The sequence below is a fragment of the Hippopotamus amphibius genome, chromosome 6 (genome assembly GCF_030028045.1).
Source record: "Hippopotamus amphibius kiboko isolate mHipAmp2 chromosome 6, mHipAmp2.hap2, whole genome shotgun sequence".
Lineage (NCBI taxonomy): Eukaryota > Metazoa > Chordata > Mammalia > Artiodactyla > Hippopotamidae > Hippopotamus > Hippopotamus amphibius.
Genome location: NC_080191.1, coordinates 35,152,532 through 35,179,649, shown reverse-complemented (window position 1 = coordinate 35,179,649; position 27,118 = coordinate 35,152,532). Strand labels below are relative to the sequence as shown.

The 27,118-nt window shown below is 35.0% G+C and overlaps 1 protein-coding gene across 2 annotated transcripts in view; it reads left to right on the top strand.

Moving 5' to 3' along the window:
* PTPRK (protein tyrosine phosphatase receptor type K) overlaps nucleotides 1-27,118 on the top strand; it is a 535,150-nt gene that overhangs the window by 490,333 nt on the left and 17,699 nt on the right. For both annotated transcript variants that reach the window (XM_057738295.1, XM_057738294.1), the window contains exons 15-21: nucleotides 4,102-4,262; nucleotides 10,540-10,724; nucleotides 12,423-12,510; nucleotides 13,607-13,683; nucleotides 16,411-16,447; nucleotides 25,165-25,262; nucleotides 26,059-26,175. In XM_057738295.1, the coding sequence (XP_057594278.1) occupies nucleotides 4,102-4,262; nucleotides 10,540-10,724; nucleotides 12,423-12,510; nucleotides 13,607-13,683; nucleotides 16,411-16,447; nucleotides 25,165-25,262; nucleotides 26,059-26,175 (763 nt within the window). The remainder of the gene's footprint in view (nucleotides 1-4,101; nucleotides 4,263-10,539; nucleotides 10,725-12,422; nucleotides 12,511-13,606; nucleotides 13,684-16,410; nucleotides 16,448-25,164; nucleotides 25,263-26,058; nucleotides 26,176-27,118) is intronic.

The following is a 27,118-nucleotide window of genomic DNA, read 5'->3' as shown; positions in this document are numbered from 1 at the left end:
TGACGAAGGAGAGTATTTTCCACTCTATTTCACTAATCATTTTCAGTTTATCACCTTAAATTCCAGGGTATTCATCCAATCCAGAGGAATGATACAACAAAGTATTCTTGGTCATTGCTTGATCAATATTTGACCCACCAAATTTTGAGAATTAAGGATTGTGATTAATTACTTTTGAGGCATATATCCCACAATATTTATTTCGCTAGGTAAATTTAAGCTAGCTTTACAAAAAAAATTTGATAAGAGTCTCAATGACTGTAACGGAACTCTGCCAACATTTTAAATATTATAAACATTTGGCTTCTTAAAATCTGCTAAAATAAGCAGGTGTAAACTAACAGTGCTCCTAGCTTATTGTGATGAATCATAATATCCTTGTTAAATCATGTTTGATGAAGCCAAACGTAATTAAATATACCATTTCATACAATGATGGAGCACTTTTCCTCTTTATAGCCCACCCATATATCCACCTGCAGAAGTTTATGCTGTTGGCTGCTTTGATAATAAAAGTCATTTGCACATCTGTCAAACTCAAGTAGTTGCAAAATGATGTGCTTAACTGTCTTGAAGTGTACATTATATATGCTGGTTGCTCAGAGGGAGACAAAACATCAAACATGTAGGAATCAATAAATATTTAATTATGAGGACATCAGTAAGCTTACCATTAGCCATCCATTTATCTACAACGTTAGAATGGGATTGCCTTTTTAGTTGATGGGTAGCATTTCTATATTCTAGACTATGTAGTAGGTTATGATACTGTTTTTGTAATACTTAGGGTTACTGGCATTAACAATCATAATTAGAAAAAATGTCACAGACATATGTTTTTAAAAGCTGCTTAAACAGATCTAGTGAAGCTAATCTGAATTAGACATTTTTAAAATAAAAGTAGAAATAAATTAAAAGAAAACCAGATGTGATCTTTGAACTAAAATTCATTGGCATCGTCCTAGTAACTGTCAGTTCTTGATCAGAACACTTAACTCTAATGTTGATTTTTATTTCTTTTGTAATAACCTGAATTAAAGCCTACCTCACAGGGTTGTTGTGAGGATTAAGGTATAAGAACCAAGCTGATAATGCATGGCTGGCAGATATTAACAAAGGTTATATATAATCTCTTCTATAATTTGTCGACTAACAAAGGTCTGTGAATCTGAAAAGTAAAAGTCCTTCATTGCCATGAAAACTTTTACCTGTCGTGCATTTGACAAGCTTATTACTTCTTATTTTTCCTCACTCATAAATATGTTTAAATTATATGTTTTAAAGTAAAGCCTCAAAATTTAAATGTCTTTTCCATTTGCTTCAAACTACCCATCTTCAATTTTTTTACATTATTTTTAATCCAGATTTCAAGTCATCTTATTTTTATCCACTTCAACGTCTCAAATTTTTTGAGGAATGAATTCATTCTTTCTTTATCCGAGAAACAAAGATTGGAAGTTATTTCTTAAACTTTTTTAAAAAACTTTAAAATGGCAAAACATTTGTGCTACATTTACATTTTTCTCAAATTTATAACAACTAATGTTTAACTCCTAGACCAGTGGATGCTCCATGTTACGGTACACTTGGTAATGTGGCGATTAAAAGAAAAAGTCAGTAACTGCATACAGCATAAGGACTTAGGCCTTGGAACCAGGTCATTCTTTCCTGCTTATTACATTAATAACCTTGGGCAAGTTGTTTAACTTGTCTGAGCCTCAGTGAGCTCATCTATACAATTAGAATTCTCATGCCTTTTTCAGTTCATTGATCTGAGAATTAATTGAGTTAACAAATGACAAGTGCCAAGCGTATAACAGACCTAATTCATCCATTCAACGAGTATTTATTGAGTGTCTGCTATGTGCCAGGCACTGCTCTAAGTGCTAGGGATATACAGATGGTTCTTCCCTTGGTGAAACACACAGTGGGGCAAACAATTAAAAGGATACTCGCAATGATAATGTGATGAGTGTTATTATAGGCAGAAAACATGGTGCTATAAAAATGCCTAGAAAGGAAACCTAACCTGAGACAGGTTGTATTGGGTTAATCAGAGAAGTCTCCCTGATGAGGCAAGACAGAATGGAAGTTAACCAGATATAAGAGGTAAAAGAACATTGTAGGGCAAAGAACAAATATCCAATAGGTAAGTTTGGAAATATCCTAGAGGTAATTTTGGAAAGTAAATCCTATAGACTAACATATGATCTGCTGATGTGTCATTTGCCCCATACACTCTTTCAAAAAATAGAACCACTTGAAAGAATAAGGAAATTTAACATAAATATTGAGATTCATGACTTCTCTTTAAAAATAATTTTAAAATGAGAAACTCAGCTCTGAGATCAAATGCCAATATTCACTTAGGCAAGTTGCCGCCTAAACTGCTCTCCAGTTCTGCGCAGTCCCCACCCTTCCATGTGGTGTCTCACAACTGGCAGCAGCACTGTCTATATTCCCTGTATGAAACCTGTAAAGGGTTTTACAGGGATGTTGTCCTCTAGCCTAGAAAAAAGAGATAAGAGATCTTTCAGTGAGTAGAGCAAATACCGCTACTAATGCTGGTGGTGCTGATAGTGGCTGTAATGGTGTAGGGGTAGTGACGGTGGTGGTGGTGGTAGTTCTTGTTATACTTTTGTCATTGTTTTCTTATTGATAATACTGTCCTTATCATTATTATTATTTCTAAAAAATTATGCTGTTTCCATCCCTAAAGTTTAGTTTGTGACTATCTTACGTAGGTGTCAGATCTGCTCTGTCAATGTATTGGGTGTTGTTGGGTATGTACCCTGATGCCAAGTACTGTAAATCTCAGAGAAAAATATTCTACACACAAGTAGCTCTCAAATCACCAGTTTAATTTTCTAAAGCAAAAGCCTTTGGACATAAACACAACTACTAAATGAGTCTTTTTTTAAGTATTTGTAGTATATTTACTCTAGTGCAGATACTCATGAGAATCAGAAGAATTTATCCTAGCTAATAATCCAGCTGAGAAATGTTATTCTTAAAACAACTACAAAATATTTCCAAGGCAACATAAACTGCTGCCATAAGCTTAGAAACATCTGGCTGCTACAGGCATTCAGAGTGCCTTTATTTCTTTATAGAGGGCCTTATTAATGTGAGATAAATGTTTTATACACCTTTAATAGTTTTTAATTGTATGTTTCATGTGTAACATTCACAAAGAACCAGAGTGTATTTCACATCCTTGATATGCTAGACAAAGATATCAGTGTTTGAGTAGCTCAAAGGTCTAACTCTGCTAATTTCCAAATCCCCTGTGTCATTTGCCTTGCTGCATTCATAAGGCCATTCTGTACTTGGTACTCTGCTATGGGGTTCTGAAACACATTTTTAGAATTTGACCATGTTTATAATTCAATTTTACAATCATTTGTATAATACCTCTACATAACATTTTCCAAGCTTTTCCCAAAGTACTTTTCTTATAAAGTATATATATTCCTGAGTGTTTACATTATATCTAGCTGCAGTTGATTCTGCAGGTTTCCAGGTTAGGTTTGGATTAATGTTATAAATATATTGCTAAATATGTTAATTCTACACATTGCATTTTTATTGAACAATAAAACAAAGAGTGAAGAATGGGATTTTTTTTGTCTATTTTAGTTGGAGGACTATAGTAAAATAAACTTGAAAAAGTAGTCATGTTATTCCCCCAGAAGAACTTCTAAAATTTGATCAAGCGTATTAATCACCCATGAAGAAAACCAAAATTTAGCATTAGCTGAAGTTTTCCTTGAACAACTCTACTAAGGAAGTATTTACTTACTGTTTTAATAAAGTATAGTTATGCTTTATGATAATTTATTTTAATGATAAAGCAGAAGAAGTGATAAGACATTTGGGTTGACAGTTTGAACGTTGAAATATCCATATGACAAAACAATTTCATAGCAATCAACAAATATCGTTTGGATGTCAAACTTAACTCCTGAAATTATGACATTTTTTAGAGTTTCTAAACCAAATCTATATCCTTATCCTCGGGTTTCCTGAACTATTTACTGCTGGTGTCAACTCTCCTTCAAGCCTCATGCTAAGGTTTCCCTTTCGTATTTGTCTTGGCAGCAAGCTTGCTAAAAAACGCAAGGATGCCATGGGGAATACCCGGCAGGAGATGACACACATGGTGAATGCTATGGATCGAAGTTATGCTGATCAGAGCACTCTGCATGCAGAAGACCCTCTTTCCATCACCTTCATGGACCAACATAATTTTAGTCCAAGATGTAAGTTCTTCATCAAAATTTTAATCAGTGATTTTTAAAGTATTTTTTTCTTTTAAAAAGAATTTTATTGAGATATAATTGACATATAAAAAAGCTGCATAATATTTAAAGTGTATAGTCTGAAATTTTTTTCATATTAGTCATCTGTTTTATACATATTAGTGTATATATGTCAATCCCAATCTCCCTAAAGTTCTTTAATGTCTCTCTGAACTCAACACATTACCTTTTGAATAGTGAGAGGAAATGAGAGAGATGGAAGAAGCAGCTGGAAAGAGAAAAAGTGATGTAGCATATTATGGAGTTTATCAGAAGGCTTACTTTCAGTCTTGATATTGGATTTAGTTTAACTTCAAACTGTATGAATTTTATTACCATGTTATAAGAGATATACCACTCAGACCAAATCTTATGTTATTGCTTTAAGTTAAAATACTTGATTGCCTACATAAAATTAGTTCATGTCAGAATTTATTTATAATTGTTTTGCCACTTGAGTCTTCCTTTGAGTAAGAAATTTCCTTTCGAGATAAGAAATATAATTCTTTCTGGGAGTTATTGCCATGGGAAAAGTTATTCTATTTGATTATTCTATAGACTCCTGGAGAATTTCAGTAATAAAAAGTTAACCAGAGGAAGGAGGAATCTGCATACTCTTAAGTATCTAGTGTGAAGTCCAAAAGTTTACTTGAATTGAGGGATTGGCGAGGAACGGTGAAATCCATCCATCGACCCATTCATATTAAGAATTCCTAATGTTAATCTATGAAGGCAGATCTTTCAAAATATTATCTTTTAAAATGTTTCTTCTAAAGTACTGTTTAATGCTTAACAATCAGTATTATTGTTTATCTTCAAATTTTCTATGATTTTTATATCCTGTTCTATAACACTATTTGTTACTTAAAGTTAAGTTAAATTACCTTTCTCTTCAAATCCCCAAGTAAAATTGGTACCCGAAGAAGGCAAATTTTGTTTATCCTTGGCCTTGTGTACACAGAGGCATTTTGTCACAGATCCCAGAGGTCTGTTTACCTCAGTTTGGGAAACACACGTATAAGGAAAGAAGTAAACAATAGAAGTACTATTTTTGATACAGATTATAAGCATATGTAGTGGTAAGATTGAGAAAATAAAATATTCGTGGGTTGTGTGCATTTATGGCTATTCAGAAAGGGGTGTTGGCTCTGAAATGTTCAGCTTGGGGAAAACTTTTAGTAATTATTGGCCATCATTTTCCCTGATATATATCTACACCAAATTAGTAGTTAGAAATGTTGTAATGAGTCATTTTGGAATTTAGTCTTAACAATGATAACTCCTTTCCAATCTATTTTATTTTCATTTCACTATAAGATAAATGATAAAGACATAAAATCTTATTATTGATTGAAAGTAAATTTTGCTAAAAATGTAGATGTATCATCTCTCTGACCACTTGATTTAAAAATTAATCCATTAAGGATTTGAAAGGATTTTTGTTCCCAAAACTTTTCTATCTGTGGCCTGTGTACCTTATTAGGAAGCTTGAATTCAGCAGTATAACTATAAATATACACTTATGAACTTGGACAAAGGATTAAATCTATTTCCCAAAGTTAACTAAAAAATTTTATTTGGAATGAATATAAGATAATTACTTCTCTAAGTTCCTCACACTTGGTAGATCTAAAATACACGTTTTTCCCCCTAATTTTATAGTCTTCATAATGTCAAGCTGAATCCTCTTGGCTTTTAAAATCGAACTGACTTCTGAACTCTAATTATAGATGCACCTTTCCTGGTATTTTGAGATAACCCAAGCTGAAAAAGGGAATTTTACCTTTGCAGGCTATACTAATCAAAGAAAGTTTAATAGTTATATTTCTTAAGAAATGATAAATTTATTTTAAAGGAGAAAAGAGTATAAAGTACAACTGTAGGGCAACATATTCCTTCATGAGCTTTGTTTTCCTACAGTGCCCAATGATCCACTTGTGCCGACGGCCGTGTTAGGTGAGGCCCTGGTTCTCTGTCATCTTTTTTTGCATGGATCACACCTCCTTGCATGGGGTATAGCTTTGTCTACACAGTAATTATTTACAGGAAGCAGTTTGATTTTGAAATGTAGTCCTGGTTTTATCAAATGTAGTCCTGGTTTTATCAACTCTGGTCAACCAATTAGATCTAGTGCGTTTCAAGCTAGCAAGGTATGCTTTTATAAAACAAAATAGTCTTTAATTCTTGATTCAGTTAGATTTGGAGTGAAAGTACAAGGGCCCTTAATATATAACTAGTGTTTATATATGCAAGTAAGTAGAATGAACCCAAATTTCAGGTGCCAGTGCTATCTGAATAATTAGTTTATATATAAAAATGTACCTGATTTAAAGGGATTTTCTAAATCCTCCTAATTTTATAACAATTTAAGAACACATTCCCAAGTGAACATTAGGCATATGTGCATTTGCTTTATTTTTGTCTTTGTTAAGAATTTATAAATACAGGTAAAGTTGCTACAATATTGATATGGAGTTTTGCATTCCATATGTACCTTACATGACAAGTGTTACCTTTCAAAAATTTAGAATAAGCCAAGATTTACCACTATATAACATCTAAGACACCTGGTATTGCTAGTCATGAAAAAGGCCTTTTCAGCTGTAAAATTAAAGTAATGTTTAATCTAACTTCATATTTAAGAAGAGAATGTTTCAATTGCACTCTATTCCTTGATAGATTCCACCAACGATTCATGACCAACTTGCTTGTATGTTTGCAAGTGGTCCTATCAGTGTGACCCCCGTGCTTCTAATATTTAAGATTTAACCAGAGAAATCTATAAATTGTCAGATAAATGTCTTAAAATTTCCAGTTCTTGTAATTTTATATTTAAATTTCTTTGAACATAAAACATTAGCTTTATTATCCATGTATTCAATGTTTAATTATATTTTTAAAATATGTTTGAACGGTACAACTAAATTAAGTAAAGTTTTTCACTTTTTCACTAAAATAATTATTAAAATTATAATTTGATAATATAAAGATATATTCTAAAAGAATCTGTAAGTCAGCATTTTCTGTCTCTGGTTGCACTCTCTCTTTGATGTCTACATCAATAATGGTAGGGAAGTGAGCTGGGGAATTTGCCTCAAGGGTTGGATAGATCATGTAGGCAGGAGCCATCAAATGCCTCTAAAAATGCCATCTTCTGTTGAGCACTGTAGAATGCTGTCAGCATCAAACTGATAAGTTAAATTCGATTAAGTTATTCAGAACTCAAGGAAAAAGATAGTTACTTCACCATTAAAATTTCATTATAGTAATATTCAAGGACATGTAGAATTGGGTCTAAGAGTCTCAGTCCTCTTATGGACTCACAATACGAGCTCATGAAAATACCTATGTCTTTGCTTCCCCATCTGTAAAATAATATAATAATTCTTACCATACCTTTTCCACAGAGCTTAGTAAAAAGAAAAGGAGTACAAAGTTTAAAAGATTATTGTAATAATTTTCTCCATGAGAGAGGATATTTATGCTTAAGGGAGGCTAGAGTTAACACAATAGAGTTATAGAATCTGTTCATTTAAACAATCATTGTGCATTTTATTTCATTTTGAAAGTCAAGCTCGTTGATTTTTTTTTATATTTCTTCTTTAAAAGCTAAATAGCTCATTAATCATACCAGATTTAGAAATGATTTGTTGCATTTTTTCATCATTCTTGGAATCCTCATATGTTTACAGTTGTTTTGCATCCAGTTGATTTTGTATTTATAAAGCAATTTTTGAAATCACTTCAAATATTGCTTGCTATTAATACCTGCTTACTGATTTAAAAAGAAGTTAGAAACTTTTGTATTGATTCTTGTTTTTGTTTTTGTGTTTTACTGCTTCGTTGGGTTAAAGTCCCTATAACTGGTAAGTGTATTACAAAGAACTCTAGAAAACCTTTCCATCAAGGAAATATTTGAAGTTATTCTTAAATGTATAATAAAGATCATGATTAGTACATGTACTCTTACTTCTAGTCACATTATTAGGTAATTTAATGAGGTAGAAATGTATAGAGATTAATAATTCATGTGTGATTATTTCAAAAATATTGCTCATTGTACTACTGTATTAAAGCTTAATGCAAACCAAAAGGCACTGTCTACTTCATATTGAGACATAATCATGTAAGATTTGGAGTATGGATGAATTCTGTGTTTCTCACTGAGCCTTTTACAAATGTAAATATTCCACTGCTCCAGCAGGTACAATGTCAGCTCTGGGGCTGCTTCACAGAGCACTGACTACCTTATTCCAGCTTGGGTGATTGCATTTTGCCTCTCTGACATTGTTCTTTTTACTTCTCATCCTAAGCTGTATATTCTGTGATCATGCCCAAATCAGTGGCATCTGAATTTAATTTTACTGGGGAGATGTATATATTCTTTATGTCAGTCTGTTGATTGCAATATTTTAGCAAATGTTGATCAATTGAGTGTTCTCTCATAGAAGAAAAGAGGAAACACTCATGAATCATGTTTGCTAGCAAATGTTTGTGTGAAGAGGGGTGGGAAACCAGAGTAAAGAGCATTAACTCATTTGGGTGTTCTTAGGTCACAACAGAATCCAGCAGAGTTTTGTTTTTCAATTTTTTGTGTTTTGGTTTTTGGTTGTTTCTTTTTTTGTTTGTATATTTTTGTTTTTTTAGTTCAATGTGGAGTTTTAGAATTAAATGCAAAAAAAAAAAAATTCAGCCTAATAAGAGAAAGCAAAGTAAATGCAATTAACCTAAATTATAGAAGCACACAAATCTGATTGTGGGGTTCTTTTTTTTTTTTTTTTTTTCCTTCTCCAGGAAGAAAAAATGTTTATCATGGGGACAACAATTCATTTTTTGCCATATCCTATTTGTAGAGTTGGTGATAGAACAGGCAAATGTACCAGCACTTGAAATATGTTTAACCATTAACTAAGTATCGTTCTCCACAGTGTGCATTATCATTAAAACAAACGTTCCCCTAAGAGTGTACTTTCTCTTCTGTTAATGAGTATGGCAGTATAATGTTTTCCAAAGTAACACTCCTTAAAACATTTGTTGTTTTTTTTTTTAACATGGTAAGTTTAAATGTGATAATTATAAGCATGCTTCTACTTATTGTAATGATTAGTACTATGGTCATTAAAATAATATTTATTTTTCAGAGGTAAAATGTTCTTGTTCTTTTCTTCCTTCTTATGACAGAGACTTAAGAGTTTCTTTTCATTTTAAGCGAACAACAGTTGGGATGGGGCCTAACTTAAATGTGGGCGGTGAGGGATTTAATGGATTTTTAATTCATTGATTCTCTGAAATGTGTATTGAGTGACTGGTTTGCACCAAACACAAAGAATAAAGAGGAAAATATGACTCTTGTCTCTACATGCTAAGCATTCAGAGTTTAGTGAGGAAAATAGATCAGTAAATAAATGATTAAAATACATTGTAAGTGAAATTGTAGGGGAACAGGAGGCCATGGGAACATAAAGCAGGTGTTGTGTAGCTCAGCCTAGATGGGCCAGGGAAGAATTCCAGAGGAAGTACCTAAATATTTCTCCCCAGAGACATACCCTGGTTTCTTTTATACAGTGGCCAGAAGAGTCAAAATGTATCAGCAATAAAAACACAACAATGATAATAAACCAAGGGAGTGGAGATTAAGTATAAATGCACATGTAACCTGGCTGGCAGACTAGTGGGGCTAGGGGCTGATGCTGTAAAATGCTTATTATGTTTCCCAGTCTGGAGTGTATCATGGTAAAAAGCCCCGGTGGAAAGGCATAGTAGGGCCACAAGGGCAAGAAGAGCAATCCTTTGGGGATGGGTTGCCTAGAGGGAGGTTGGGATATGGGTGGGAAAGAATTTGTCAAATTTAATCAACAATGAAAACACCTCTCCAATTGACAATTTGATCTTCCCGTCCCACTCTATAGTGCTCTGACTGCAGGTACAACAAAAAGTCAGAACTCAGCAAAAGCTCCCACTTACACTTTTTTTAAGTGTGTCAGGTGTCTCTCTCTACATCTTACAGCATGGGTTATCTTGCTCATATACACATAATATACCCTGACCTCCTACCTTGAGCTGAAGTAAAAGGCTTTGTCTTTATAGGGATGTTGCCCTAGGTCTATACTACATTTCTTTCTCTTCCTCCTATTATCAGAAAGATCATAAGATCTTAAAATCTTATTTGCATAGATATATATATTAAACAAGGTAACTTTGTCTTTTTTTTAATCTTCTGGAATCTGAAAAATGGCAGATGAGAACCACAGTGCTACAGCAGAATCCAGTCGTCTTCTAGATGTACCTCGCTACCTGTGTGAGGGTACAGAATCCCCTTACCAGACGGGACAGCTGCACCCAGCCATCAGGGTAGCCGACTTACTGCAGCACATTAATCTCATGAAGACATCAGACAGCTATGGGTTCAAAGAGGAATATGAGGTGAAAGTTTCAATACTATGTTGAATTTTATTTCTAACCGTGATACCCAGAGGCATTTAATAGCTTTACCATAGCAAGCAGTGGAATACTCTCTAGACTCTCTAATCCTTTGTCTGTAAGTGTACCATCAAGTGTGCATATGAGGAGATGGGGGTAGATGGATTGAAAGAAAAGGGCACTTCCTGGGGATATATCTGGGTCAAAATCCATTTTAAGAACTAAAAAATATTGGATTCCATAATTTATTTGGCTGTATTGTTTTAAAACCACTTTGTTAGACCTTGTATTTCCCCCATTCAAAAATCCATAGCAAAAACCTTGAGTCCCATTTGTATCATTGCCGGTTCTGCCATTTGAAAGACCTAAGCAGTGAATAGTTTTCGGCCTCTTTGTTAGTTGACCCTCTGTTGAGAAATAAGATCAAGCTTTGTGCCCTAAGTGTACTACTTCTCACTCTGAGTTTTGTTTTGAGGATTATAGGTTGAGGGTGGCTGGGAAGAAAAACAGAGCACTGCAAATCCAGACAACAAAAACAAGCCAGAAAAAGGACATGGGAAATTCTTCATTCATCCTTATTTCCCCTTCCTACTCAAACCAAAATACCAAGATTATACTAGAAAGGAAGTGTTTTAAACGAAACATTACAATAAACATAGTATAGCAAAAAGGAAACCGTTCCTTTGCCACTTTCAGTTACTGAGAAATATTGGTCTGGGGTGTAGAAGTGCATGTATACATGCACTTAAAGTGAAAGAGTCAAAGCAGTGCTTTACTTTGAGAGACCACCTACAATACATTTAACTTCACAAGGGATCTTCTGAACACTACCTTTTATTTACAGATTACTTCTTATACCTGAGTCTGGGAGTGAATAAAATTATTTTTGAATTTTAGAATGTTGGTTTTAGATATATGCCGGAAACACTATACTGTGGTAACAACATAGTACAAGGAATTACAATATTCTGCCAGAGGTGGTTTTCTTTCTTTCTTTTTTTTTTTTCTTCTTGTTCATTGCGTGTGTATTCCTGTGTACCTCACTTCAAAGACCGTTGACTCTTTGAAGACCCCATTTCCTGTGTTGAGCAAACTTTAAGTTTTTCTGCAAAAAGGAATCTATGCCCATATTTTAAATTGCTGCATATGGTAATTAAACCAATCAACAATTTCATCTGTTCCGAGATTCTTGGAGATGGTGACTTTTTAATTTTCGTATGGTCTCTTGTTGTATAGACTCAGTCCTTTTCATGATCTACAGAGAAAGTGGAATGTGATGTATTACACATGATTTAATGAATAATTATGGGAGAAAACAGATTTTCTTTTTTCTGTTAGAAATGCTAAAGGAAGCATATTTTTGAAAGGTGCTCGTTAAAAGTCGTTTTGAAGTTTTTGATGCTTTCTCTACTTCCATCTCACAAAGTTATAGTGATTTTAAATTTGAAATGCTTTCAAGGTCCTTTTCTCCCCCCCTAAAGCTGTTTCTTGTTCTTAATTTGAACTCAGTCCAATCCAAGATGAACAAGTAGGAGTCCAACAAACAAGCTTTGAGGTCTGAAAATTGAACTTGTTTACTGCTATAGGACTCCCTTCCTCCCTGAGAAAGTGGCTTTTACTATTTTGGTCTTCAGAACAGACAGACCTGATTCAAGAAAAGGGATTAAATTCAGTGTGCTTATTAATTTTGTTTTTTTCTAGAGCTTCTTTGAAGGACAGTCAGCATCTTGGGATGTAGCTAAAAAAGATCAAAATAGAGCAAAAAACCGATACGGAAACATTATAGCATGTAAGTTCACTCACAATTCTTGGTGAATGTAAATTCTTTGTGTAGAAGATAAAGAGTAATTTGCAATCCCTGCTTATATGGTTTTAAACTTTAAAAAAATCCCAGAGGGTGGCACAGCGGTTTATAAAGTAATTTATTTAATATTAAAACAGCATTGGCTATTGGCAGCGATTCAGAAATTGTCATCATCCTCATTCATTAATTGACTCAGACTCTTCACCCTGTGGCGATAACGTGCAGTTTGATTTTATGTTTGCACATAAATGAATGGGGGTGTCACTAACAGTCGAAAATATTAGAATAACGAATACGAAGGATATTTTCAGTGATAAATTGCTGTAACTCTTCCACCAAACATATTCAAGGTGGGAGTGTTATTCTTTCCCCATACCACATTTCCTTTCTTGGAGTCAGTGCCTGAACCCCGGTTGTTCCATGCTATTTATCATTAGGGACTTCCTCCTGATTAAGTCTTCAAGAGCTTCTTCAAGAGCTATTCATGAGATAAACTGATTATCGTGTGATATGAAAAGAGCAGTAAGAAAGTAGCAGATAGTTTAGCTTGTAACTAAATACTGCTTTACCTAGACCACTTTATTCTCAATTTATTTTACAGTATCTTTTGAATACATCATTATTTAACCTTGACTCTCACAAAATAAAAAGTTGAGAGAGGGGTTCGATATTCACTCCCTAGTTCTGTGGCTCATTTGCTATAAAGTACGGGGAGAAAAGATCCCATCCATTTAAAATCATGCCTCACAAGCAAAATTAGGAGTTAAGGCAAGTTCAGTTCATTAGGAAAATTGGACTCAAATGATGATTTATCAGACAGTATCATGTCCCCTAAAAGCTTCCTAGCTATGAAGATGCTAGTCATTGAAGTTTTATTAACAGAATATTATCATTGTAATAAGCAATGAGCTCATTACAGTTCTTGCATTTCTTTAAATGACTGGTATCCAAGGAAATTTTGAAAGTATATTATGGATAATCAGTTGTTAACCACTGAATTATTTTAAGTCTCTACTAGGGTCATTGTCTCCGAACAGGGGGAAAAATTAATAGCTTTTATTTTATCCTTTAAAAATTTTAGATGATCACTCCAGAGTAATTTTGCAACCTGTTGAGGATGATCCTTCTTCAGATTACATTAATGCCAACTATATAGATGTAAGTATTTTTATCCTTCAGTATGCCCAATTTGTTGGTTTATACATGTAAATCTTTTTGCTTGTTATTACCTATAAAGTGATTGCTAGCTTTTTAAAATAAAGAACAAACTGTACACTTTTCCTTGTTCTACGTCCTAGTACTTACTGACGTTGTTGTGCTTTCTTTCACACCTGACTTTGGTTTGGGCTGTAGATTTGGCTGTACAGGGATGTAAGTACCACTATATGTAAATAACAGCACCCTATTATAAATATTTAATGTAACTACTCAATTACAGTTATTACTAATGCTTACTACTAGTTATCTCTGCATGCTTCACCTAATTAGCCTCATAAAGTATATCTATGTTCATTTTTTTGTAACTTCTTTACATGTGTAAAGACCTATTTTACCTCCTTCCCTTTTCTATGTTTAGAAAAACAGGACCACTTTTAGCTTTTGAGAATTTATTATGTACTCGAGTTTTATTTGTTGATGGTTTGTGTTCCTGGCTTTTATTCCTACCCCTCCCCAAACATATGTGAGAAGCTGGATAGTATGATGTGTATTAGTGTTTCTGAAATTTTACTTTTTTACATTTGACTTCTGATGTTAAAAATGGGTAGGGAGACTATTTTGTGGTGTGTGGTATTGGTTTGTAGAGTATTAAAATTACTTAGGCAAAATAATTACTAAATTGCATTTGTAAAATACATATATCACACATATATATTGAAGCATACAAATGAAAGTTTGTTTTGATCATACATTCTGCTGTTCAGTTTTGGTTACAGACATATCTACATGTAAATTCTTTATTTAATGGGAAGTAATTACCAAGTAAAATATTAAGGAGGCAATATATTACATTATATGTAAGAAGGAGAGGCTCTGTTCATACTTTCTGGTTCAGAATCACAGTGGAAATTATGAGAATGTTGAATCATCTCTCTGTGCCTCAATTTCCTCATCTTTACACTGGGGATAATAATAATACCACTAACCTCATCATTCTGTTGTGAGAAATAAATGAAGTAATTCATGTTGAGCATTTAGCACAATGCCTAGCACATATTAACTACTCCTCAACTTAAGCTTTAAAAAAAAATCCAAACCTAGGTGTGCTGAAATTAACTAATTCTAAATATTCATTAATTGTAAGGCAAAAGGTAGAAATATCAAGTATTGCAGCATATATGATACATTTATAGATATGTAAAAGATATGAAAATTAGGACCCAACTTTTTCTAATTTCTATAAATAGCAAATAATTTTTATCACATGTATTAAATTCATGTTTTACAGTTATTTTGTGAATTGTCATTTATCTATTTGAATTAATGAATTTTATTAAGTATAGTCTCTGAGTATATTGGTTAAATTTCTGATCATCATTTTATTCTCATTCACTATTTTAAATTTATTAGACATCTCAACATGGAAAACTAAATCTACTCTCTAGAATAAAAATATCAACAGTTCTCTGACAAATTTGTACTTGTTCCTACCGATTTAGTTTAACCTTGGTTTTCTGCCAAGACCTTGGCAGGACATTTGGTCCTATCCAAAACATCCGTAAGACATTTGGTCCATGCCAAAAGGTCCTTGATATTTGGTCCTGTCCAAAATGTTCATGGAGACATTTGGTCCATGCCAGAAGTCCTTGATATTTGGTGCCATCCAAAACCATTTGGCATGGACCGAGCATGCTCATGGACATTTTGGATAGAACCAAATTTTAAGGACCTTTCAGCATGGACCAAGCGTCTTATAGACACTTTGGACACAACCAAATGGTTCTGTAAATATCAAGAACCGTTAACATGGACCAAATGTCTTATGGATATTTTGGATAGGACCAGGTGGTCTGCTAACTCAGGCTTTTACTAAAACCCTTTGCTGAGGGCACAACAAAGTCAAAGCTTAACCCTATTATACCATTAACACTTTTGCTATTCATGATTTATTGGAATTCAAACCAGTTGAAAGCGACTAACAACTTATCCCTTATCTGGAATAATTTCTTTATTGAAACAAGATTAAGTGCTTAACCACGTAGAACTCTTGGCATCTAAAAAAAGAAAGAGAAAAGTACTAAACCTTTTGTTCAGGATAAGATGCATTTTTAAAAAGATTTCTTTCCCTATATATGTGTGTACCTATAATTATGTGTGTGTAAATTAATATTATCAGCACACACAAAATAGTTTTGGCAGATTCCTGAACATACAAAAGAACAGAAATATTCCGTAAAAAATCTCACCAGGACTTTGACTTCATGCACACATGCATTGTCCAGCTCTAACATTGGAATGTTCTGTTATTTTTTTATGGTTCTAATATGTCGTTGTCCATTTGTAATGCAGTGTGTTGTACTTTTGGATGATAAAATAAGAATTAATATTTTTGAACACAATTTTGCCAGGAATGAATGACTAAAGATTAACATGAAGGCATAAACATTTTAGTGAAACCAAACAAAAATCTATGAAGTTATTTCCTAGCAAACAAAACTCAATTTCGCAATATATATTCTAATCAGAGCTCTTAAAATATTTAATTTTTGCTTTATTTTTACCTTTCAGATAACCTAGGTTTGAGAAGTGAACTATCAGTTCACTACTCATTTCTGGACTTTTTATTGTAACAATCTTAGCAGGTGGTTCTCTTCATCTTTTTATGCCTTCATTCATTTCTTTCTGACACTGATATAAAATGATGACCAATTTGTTCTCCTGTTTTAGGGCTACCAGAGACCAAGCCACTACATTGCAACTCAAGGTAAAACTTTGCCTTTTTAAATGTAATAGAGTAACTTGCTTAATTCATCCATATGATTTTTTTTGTAATTTTTTCTGAATTAACTGGAAAAAAATCAGCTTTTCTGACTAACACTGCTTTTTATTCATTTGTATAATACAAATTGTTTTTGGGTTTGGGTTTTTTTTTTTTTTTCATTTTATTTTATTTTTTTTAAGCTCTTTATTGGAATATAATTGCTTTACACTCTTGTACCAGCTTTTGAGGTACAGGAGAATGAATCAGCTGTATTTATACATATGTCCCCATATCCCTTCCCTCCCGCGACTCCTTCCCACCCTCCCTGTCCTGGCCCTCTAAGGCATCACCCATCATTGAGCTGATCTCCTTATGTTATACAGCAACTTCCCACTGGCTATCTATTTTACAGTTAGTAGTGTATACATGTCTACGCTACTCTCTCACTTCGTCCCAGCTTCCCCTTTGCCCCCTGTCCCCCCAAACCAGTCCATTCTCTGCATCTGCATCCTTATTCTTGCCCTGTCACTGGGTTCATCAGTACCATTTTTTTTTTTTTTAAGATTCCGTATATATGAGTTAGCATACAGGATTTGTTTTCTCTTTCTGTCTTACTTCACTCTGTATGGCAGACTCTAGGTCTATCCACCTCATTACATATAGCTCCATTTCATTCCTTTCTATGGCTGAGTAATATTCAATTGTATATATATGCCACATCTTCTTTATCCATTCACCTGTTGATGGGCATTTAGGTTGCTTCCATGTCCTGGCTATTGTAAATAGTGCTGCAATGAACATTATGGTACATGTTTCTTTTTGGATTATGGTTTTCTCTGGGTATATGCCCAGGAGTGGGATTACTGGATCATATGGTAGTTCCATTTTCAGTTTTTTAAGGAACCTCCAAACTGTTTTCCATAGTGGCTGTACCAGCTTACATTCCCACTAACAGTGCAGGAGAGTTCCCTTTCCTCCACACCCTCTCCAACATTTATTGTTCCTACATTTTTTGATGATGGCCATTCTTAACGATGTGAGGTGATACCTCATTGTGGCTTTGACTTGCATTTCTCTAATGATTAGTGATGTGGAGCATCTTTTCATGTGTTTGTTGGCCATCTGTATGTCTTCTTTGGTGAAATGTCTATTTAGGTCTTCCACCCATTTGTGGATTGGGTTATTTGCTATTTTTGGTATGAAGCTGCATGAGCTGCTTGTATATTTTGGAGATTAACCCTTTGTCCATTGCTTTGTTGGCAAGTATTTTCTCCCATTCTGAGGGTTGTCTTCTTGTCTTGTTTATGCTTTCTTTTGCCGTACAAAAGCTTTTAAGTTTCATGAGGTCCCATTTGTTTATACTTGATTTTATTTCCATGATTCTAGGAGGTGGATCAAAAAGGATCTTGTTTTGATGGATGTCGTAGAATGTTCTGCCTATGTTTTCCTCTAAGAGTTTTATAGTGTCTGGCCTTACATGTAGGTCTTTAATCCATTTGGAGTTTATTTTTGTGTATGGTGTTAGGAAGTGTTCTAATTTCATTCTTTTCCATGTTGCTGTCCAATTTTCCCAGCACCACTTATTGAAGAGGCTGTCCTTTTTGCATTGTATATTCTTGCCTCCTTTGTCAAAGATAAGGTGCCCATATGTGCTTGGGCTTACCTCTGAGTTCTCTATTCTATTCCATTGATCTTCCTTTCTATTTTTGTGCCAGTACCATACTGTCTTGATCACTATGGCCTTGTAGTATAGTTTGAAGTCAGGAAGCCTGATTCCACCAACTCCCTTTTTCCTTCTCAAGATTGCTTTGGCTATTCGGGGTCTTTTGCGTTTCCATACAAATCGTAAGATTTCTTGCTCTAGTTCTGTGAAAAATGCCATTGGTAGTTTGATTGGGATTGCATTGAATCTGTAAATTGCTTTGGGTAGTACAGTGATTTTCACTATGTTGATTCTTCCAATCCAGGAACATGGTATGTCCCTCCATCTGTTTGTGTCATCTTTGATTTCTTTCATCAGTGTCTTATAGTTTTCTGCATACAGGTCTTTTGCCTCCTTAGGCAGGTTTATTCCTAAGTATTTTATTCTTTTTGTTGCAGTGTAAAATGGGAGAGTTTCCTTAATTTCTCTTTCTGCTTTTTCATTGTTAGTATATAGGAATGCAGGAGATTTCTGCACATTAATTTTGTATCCTGCTACTTTACTGAATTCATCAATTAGTGCTAGCAGTTTTCTGGTAGAATCTTTAGGGTTTTCTATGTATAATATCATGTCATCTGCAAAGAGTGACAATTTTGCTTCTACTTTTCCAATTTGGATTCCTTTTATTTCTTTTTCTTCTCTGATTGCTGTGGCTAAAACTTCCAAAACTATGTTGAATAATAATGGTAAGAATGGGCACCCTTGTCTTGTTCCTGTTCTTATAGGGAATGCTTTCAGCTTTTCACCATTTAGAACGATGTTGGCTTTTGCTTTCTCACATATGGCTTTTATTATGTTGAAGTAATTTCCTTCATTGCCCATTTTCTGGAGAGCTTTTATCATAAATGGATGTTGAATTTTGTCAAAAGTTTTTCTGCATCTATTGAGATTATCATATAGTTTTTATTTTTCAATTTATTGATATGATGTATCACATTGATTGATTTGCATATATTGAAGAATCCTTGCATTCCAAGGATAAACCCCACTTGATCATGGTGTATGATCTTTTTAATATGCTGTTGGATTCTGTTAGCTAGTATTTTGTTGAGGATTTTTGCATCTATATTCATCAGTGATATTGGCCTGTAATGTTCTTTTTTTCTGACATCTTTGCCTGGTCTTGGTATCAGGGTGATGGTGGCCTTGTAGAATGAGTTTGGGAGTGTTCCTCCTTCTGCTATATTTTGGAAGAGTTTGAGAAGGATAGGTGTTAGCTCTTCTCTAAATGTGTGATAGAATTTGCCTGTGAATCCATCTGGCCCTGGGCTTTTGTTTGTTGGGAGATTTTTAATCACAGTCTCAATTTCCATACTTGTGATTGGTCTGTTCATATTTTCTGTTTCTTCTTGGTTCAGTCTTTGAAGCTTGTACTTTTCTAAGAGTTTATCCATTTCTTCCAGGTTATCCAATTTATTGGCATATAGTTGCTTGTAGTAGTCTCTCATGATCTTTTGTATTTCTGAGGTGTGCGTTGTTACTTCTCCTTTTTCATTTCTAATTCTGTTGATTTGCCTCTTCTCCCTTTTTTTCCTGATGAGTCTGGTTAATGGTTTATCAATTTTGCTTATCTTCTCCGAGAACCAGCTTTTAGTTTCATTCATCTTTGCTATTGTTTCCTTCATTTCATTTTCATTTATTTCTTTTTTCTTTTTTTTAAGAAATTTTATTGAGATACAGTTAACAGACAATAAACAGCATATATTTAGAGTGTACAATTTGGTATCCCAATCTCCCATCATTCCCCCACAACCCTCCCTGCTTTCCCCACTAGGTGTCCATATGTTTGTTCTCTATATCTGTGTCTCTATTTCTGCCTTGCATTTCCTCTTTCATAGTTGTTAGCATTTGCCTTATGTATTGAGGTGCTCCTATATTGGGTGCCTGTATATTTATAATTGTTATCTCCTCTTCTTGGACTGATCCCTTGATCTTTATGTAATAACTTTTCTTGTCTCTTGTAACATTTTTTATTTTAAAGTCTATTTTATCTGATATGGGTATTGCTACTGCAGCTTTCTTTTGATTTTCATTTGCATGGAATATCTTTTTCCATCCCCTCACTTTCAGTCTGTATGTGTCCCTAGGTTTGAAGTGGGTCTCTTGTAAACAGCATATATATAGGTCTCGTTTTTGTATCCATTCAGCCAGTCTGTGTCTTTTGCTTGGTGCATTTAGTCCATTTACATTCAAGGTCATTATCGATATGTATGTTCCTATTACCATTTTCTTAATTGTTTTGTTTTTGTAGGTCCTTTTCTTCTCCTATGTTTCCTGCTTAGAGAATTTCCTTTAGCATGTGTTGTAGGGCTGGTTTGGTGGTGCTGAATTCTCTTAGCTATTGTTTGTCTGTAAAGCCTTTGATGTCTCCATCGAATCTGAATGAGATCCTTGCTGGGTAGAGTATTCTTGGTTGTAGGTTCTTTCCTTTCATCACTTTAAATATATCATGCCACTCCCTTCTGGCTTGCAGAGTTTCTGCTGAGAAATCAGCTCTTACCCTTATGGGAGTTCGCTTGTATGTTATTTGTCGTTTTTCCCTTGTTGCTTTTAATAATTTTTCTCTGCCTTTAATTTTTGTCAATTTGACTGCTATATGTCTTGGCATGTTTCTCCTTGGGTTTATCCTGCTTGGGACTCTCTGTGCTTCCTGGACTTGGGTAGCTATTTCCTTTCCCATGTTAGGGAAATTTTCAACTGTAATCTCTTCCAATATTTTCTCGGGTTCTTTCTCTCTCTCTTCTCCTTCTGGGACCCCTGTAATGCGAATGTTGGTGCGTTTAACATTGTCCCAGAGGTATTTTAGGCTGTCTTCAGTTCTTTTCATTCTTTTTTCTTTATTCTTTTCTGCATCAGTGATGATCACCATTCTGTCTTACAGGTCACTTATTCACCCTTCTGCCTCAGTTAATCTGCTATTGGTTCCTTCTAGTGTATTTTTCATTTCTGTTATTGTGTTGCATATCTCTGTTTGTTTGCTCTTTAATGCTTCTAGGTCTTTGGTAGAGTTTTCTTGCAACTTTTTGATCTTTGCATCCAGTCTTTTTTCAAAGTCCTGGATCATCTTCACTATCATTATTCTGAATTCTTTTCCTGTAAGGGTGCCTCTCTCCTCTTCATTTAGTTGTTTCTCTGGGGTTTTATTCTGTCCCTTCATCTGGTACAAAGTCCTCTGCTTTTTCATTTTCTCTCTCTTTCTGTGGCTGTGGTTTTCAGTTCAACAAGACAAAATACTGTTGATACTGCTTGATACTGCTGTCTGCCCTCTTGTGGAGGAAGCTATCTATGAGGTTCATGCAGCTTCCTGATGGGAGAGACTGATGGTGGGTAGGGCTGGGTGGGCAGAGCTCAGTAAGACTTTAATCTGATTTGGTGGGCAGATCTCAGTCAAACTTTAAGCTGCTTGTCTGCCAGTGGGTGGGGCTGTGTTCCCACCTTGTTGGTTGTTTGGCCTGAGGCTACCTAGCATTGGAGCTTACAGGCTCTTCGGTGGGGCTAATGGTGGACTCTGGGAGGGTTCACGCCAAGGAGCACTTCCCAGAACCCCTGCTGCCAGTGCCCCTGTCTCCTCGGTGAGCCACAGATGCCCCCCACCTCTGTAGGCAACCCTCCAACACAAGCAGGTAGGTCTGGTTCAGTCTCCTGTGGGGTCACTGCTCCTTCCCCCTTGGTCCTGGTGAGCACACTTTTTTGTGTGCCCTCCAGGAGTGGAGTCTCTGTTTCCTCCAGTCCTATGGAGGGGGTATTAAAGTCTCCTCCTATTATTGTGTTACTGTTGATGTGCCCTTTTATGGCTGTTAGCACTTGCCTTGTGTATTGAGGTGCTCCTATGTTGGGTGCATAGATATTTACAGTTGTTATGTGTTCTTTTGGATTGATCCCTTGATCATTATGTAGCGTCCTTCCTTGTCTTTTGTAATAGTCTTTACGTTAAAGTCTAATTTGTCTAATGTGAGTATTGCTACTCCAGCTTTCTTTTGACTTCCATTTGCATGGAATATCTTTTTCTATCCCTTACTTTCAGTCTATATGTGTCCCTTGGTCTGAAGTGGGTTTCTTGAAGGCAGCATATAGAAGGATCTTGTTTTTGTATCCATTCAACCAATCTGTGTCTTTTGGTTGGAGCATTTAATCCATTTACTCTTAAGGTGATTATTGACATGTGTGTTCCTTTTACCATTTTCTTAATTGTTTTGGGTTTGTTTTTGTAGGTCTTTTCCTTCACTTTTTTTCCTACTTAGAAAAGTTCCTTTAGCAGTTGTTGTAAGGCTGGTTTGGTGGTGCTGAATTCTCTTAACTTTTGCTTGTCTGTAAAGCTTTTGATTTCTCCCTCAAATCTGAATGAGATTCTTGCTGGGTAGAGTATTCTTGGCTGTAGGTTTTTCTCTCTCAGGACTTTCAGTATATCCTGCTATTCCCTTCTGGCCTGCAGAGTTTCTGCAGAAAGGTCAGCTGTTATCCTTATGGATTTTCCCTTATATGTTATTTGTTGCTTTTCTCTTGCTGCTTTTAATATTTTTTCTTTGTGTTTAATTGTTGTTAGTTTGATTAATATGTGCCTTGGTGTATTTCTCCTTGGGTTTATTCTGTATGGTTCTCTCTGTGCCTCTTGGACTTGATTAATTATTTCCTTTCCCATGTTGGGGAATTTTTCCACTATAACCTCTTGAAATATTTTCTCAGACCCTTTCTTTTTTTCTTCTTCTGAGATGCCTATGATTCGAAGGTTGGTGCACTTAATGTTGTCACCAAGGTCTCTGAGACTGTCTTCCATTCTTTTTATTCTTTTTTCTCTTTCTTGCTCTGTGGCAGTTATTTCCCCCATTCTATCTTCCAACTCACTTATTCATTCTTCTGCCTCAGTCATTCTGCTGTTTAAACCATCTAGAGTATTTTTAATTTCAGTTATTTTGTTGTCCATTACTATTTGTTTTCTCTTTAGTTCTTCTGAGTCCTTATTAACTGTTTCTTGTATTTTCTCCATTTTGTTGCGAGATTTTGGATCATCTTTGCTCTCATTACTCTGAATTCTTTTTCAGGCAATTTTCCTATTTCCTCTTCATTTATTTGGTCTTGTGGGGTTTTTTCCTGCTCCTTTGCCTGCATGGTGTTTCTTTGTTTTCTCATTTTGTCTAGTTTATAAGATTTGCTGTCTCCTTTCCCTATGCTGCCTAGTAGTAATTCCTCTTGTTTCTGTCCTCTGCCCCCTGTGGTGGGGTGTGTCCAGTGTCTTGAGTAGGTTTCCTGGTGGGAGGTCTGGTGCCTGCTTTCTGTTTTGTGGATATGAGTCTTTTACCTCTGATGAGCAGGGCCGTGTCAGGTGGTGTGTTTTAGGGTATCTGTGAGGTTAATAAGGCTTTAGGTAGTCTGTGTGCTGATGGGTGGGTTTGTGTTCCTGTCTTGTTTGCAATTTGGTGTGAGGTGTCCAGCACTGGCAGTTGCAGACAGTCGGATGAAGCTGAGTCTTAGACTCTGATACAGGGCTCTGTGAGAGTTCTCTGCAGTTAATCTTCCCTGTGTCTGAGGACTCCCTAGTAGTTTAGCATCCTGGATTCAGTGCTCCCTCCCCAGAGCCTCCTACTTGACTTCTGATGGAGTAGTCCAGACTTTAGAGGTTGCTTGTCCCGGCAATAAAGGGGTTTAAAGAAGACTGTCCAAGCCCCAGACTAATGGCATAGTGTTGAGTCCAACAAATACCAGTTATGTCGGGATCTTTGCAGTCCTTTCCTGTGTCCAAGGACTTCTGCTGATGCTCAGCTGGTTCTCTGTGGGAATTATTGCGTCTTTTGATGTATTCCTGATGCATCTGTGGAGAGGAATGCATTCCACGTTCTTGTACCTTGCCCCCATCTTTCTTCCTCTACAAATTGTTTTATCTGTTTAAAATGTATATAAATTAAACCTTGAGTTCTTTTTTTAATTAAAAGTAAACGAGTAGCTGCTGGTAGTTTTTGAGAGTCTGTTCTTGGTATCCTGATGTCTCAGACTGCTAGTCAACAGAGCTGGGCAGAGAAATTACTTATTTTTTGCTGAAAGCAAGTTAGATCTCATCTGTAAGGTGCCTGTTTTCTTGCAGCAGAGTCTGTCAGCTTGACATGTAATAGTACCCAAGACCAACATTGGTGTAATGAGATTTTTTTAAAGTCAAGACTAAGACAAAACAAAGGGCTAAAGGGAACTTAGTCAAGTTCATTCATCGTGGAAAATAAGAAGAAAGTAAAGAAATCTTGTTATAGTGGCACATTGGGGAATAAAAGTATCCTAACAATAATTACAAGTACCGTAACAGCAATCCAATACTACTTCTAGTTATCTCCCCAAACTGACCACTGCCCATCAGAAGAGAAACCTGTACATCTTACTTTATAAAAGAGGAAAGTAAAAGTTAGTTTGCTCTTTAGACAGAGGTCATTTTCTAAGTGTTTTTCACATATCTTTAAAGTATAGAGTTTAATTATAAACTCTTTAAAGTTAGAAAGATCATCCATGGTAAGTAATATTCTGTTTTCATGGTATAGGGTAGAGTATAGCCCAGTAGATGGTTTTGCAGTTCAGAGATGATGCTTTGAGATTAGAATGTGTCCTTATATGTATGGTAGTTCTTCATCAATCCCTAAACATGCACTGTTTATAAATAATGTGTGTATATTTAATTGATAATGTGTGCTGTTCGGCTGATGGTGGCATAAGAACTTCCTATTTTCACATTTACATGAAGATGCATTAAAGTTACTTAGAGACAGATATAAGTACCCTAAAAACTAGTGATATCTTCTTCTGAATTTGAAAACATAGGAGGCAAACTGAAACAAACTTGTACATGCCTATGTTTTTGCCTTTAGTGTGAATTCAGATATGAACTGAATGTAAGTACTTTCAGTGACATTTTGTGCTAGACATTTAATTTTTCTCTTTTGGTTCATTTAGTTTATATTGCTTTTTGTCTTATCTATATTTCTTACTAACTACAAAATTTATCTGATAACATAATATTATATTCAAATTAATTTTTTTATAGGCCCAGTTCATGAAACAGTGTATGATTTCTGGAGAATGATCTGGCAAGAGCAGTCTGCCTGCATTGTGATGGTTACAAATTTAGTTGAAGTTGGCCGGGTAAGAGGCACAAAAAAAACTGTGTATCATAAAATATGAGTGTAAGTTGAATAGCAAACCGTAACACACTTAAATAGAATATCATTAAATTGTTTGAAAAAAAGTTCTTAGGCATAGCATTTCAAGTGACTGCTCCTAAGTGAGTCTTTGATTGCTGAGAAATTATTTGATTTGTCATTTAATAACTAAAATAAAATAAGCTTTGATTTTATACTAGAATCTAATTGCATTATCAGGTTTCTGTGTTTTTGTAGGACTACAGAAAATCTTTCTATTAATTGTGTAACAGATTATTTTATCCCGTTTATAGATTTTTAAACTTTTTTTTTATTATTGGAATATAATTGCTTTACACTCTTGTACCAGTTTTTGAGGTACACCAATGTCACTCATCTGTGTTTATACACATATCCCTGTATTCCCTCCCTCCCTCAACTCCCCCCCACCCTCCCCATCCCAGTCCTCTAAGGCATCATCCATCATCAAGTTGAACTCCCTTTGTTATACAGCAACTTCCCACTGACTACTATTTTACAGTTGGTAGTATATGTATGTCTATGCTACTCTCTCACTTCGTCTCAGCTTCCCCTTCACCCCCCGCCCCCCCAAACCTCAAGTTCTTCAGTCCATTCTTTGCATCTGCATCCTTATTCTTGTCTTGTCACTGAGTTCATCTGTCTTTTAACTGTGACCTGAAGAGTTATCACTGAAATTAAATCATCTTGGTTAGTGTGTACTGTATAATCAGGTTCACCTATATATACTTTTTCACCTATGTATACTTTTTATTATTTAGGTTAAGTGCTATAAGTATTGGCCTGATGATACCGAAGTTTATGGTGACTTCAAAGTAACTTGTGTAGAAATGGAACCACTTGCTGAATATGTAGTTAGAACATTCACCCTGGAAAGGGTAAGTACTCTAAAGTTATGCAAAAATATGTATATTGAAACAGTTTTTCTTTTTTTTCTTTTAAAATCCCTGTTCAAGATTTGTTTCCATGATGCTATAAAATCCATTCATTCATTCCATAAATATTTATTTGAGGGCATAACGTGCCAGGCATATTTCTCAACCTTGGGACACATATTAAATCCCTGCTCTTGTGATGTTTATAATCTTTTGAGGGGAGACAGGCAATAAAAGTTAATAAATAAACAAATACAGCAGATATTTTGAAAAGTACCGTGGAGAAATATAATGTTGGGAATGGAAGTAGGGAACATTGCTGAGGTAAAGGAAGGAATGGTTTACAGTTTTAAAGGATCAGGAAGGGAGTTGTTGAGAAAGAAACATATGAATAAAGGCTTGAAGGAAGTGAGGGAGTGAGTGATATAACTATATCCCAGGGAAGTTGTTGCAGGCAGAATATTCCTGATGGAAGGAAGAGTCATTTCAGAGACCTAGAGGCATGATATTCCTGTCACAATGAGAAACAGCCAGGAGTCTAGGGTATTCAGAGATAGGTAAGTGAAGGGGAAAGATATACGAGATAAAGTCAGAGAAATCACAGAGCCGCAGAAGTGAAGCCTTGTGAGCTACTATGATGATTTTAGTTGGTATTAAAAGTAAAAGTAGCCAGCCATTGGAGGGTTTGAGCTCAGGAGTAACATGATCTGACTTATTTTTAACAAGATCAGAAAGACTAAAGCAGAGAAGGCAGTGTAAGTGGACTGAAGTAAGACATAGAAGCAATAACACACATTGTTGTAGAAAAGTTTTATAAATTTGACCACGCAAAAGTATAAGATTTTCTGTATCCAAAAACATTTTAATTAAAAGATGCACATACAACAAAAAAAGTTGTGATTATTTAATATTCTTAATTCATATTGTTACTATAAATAGAAAGGAA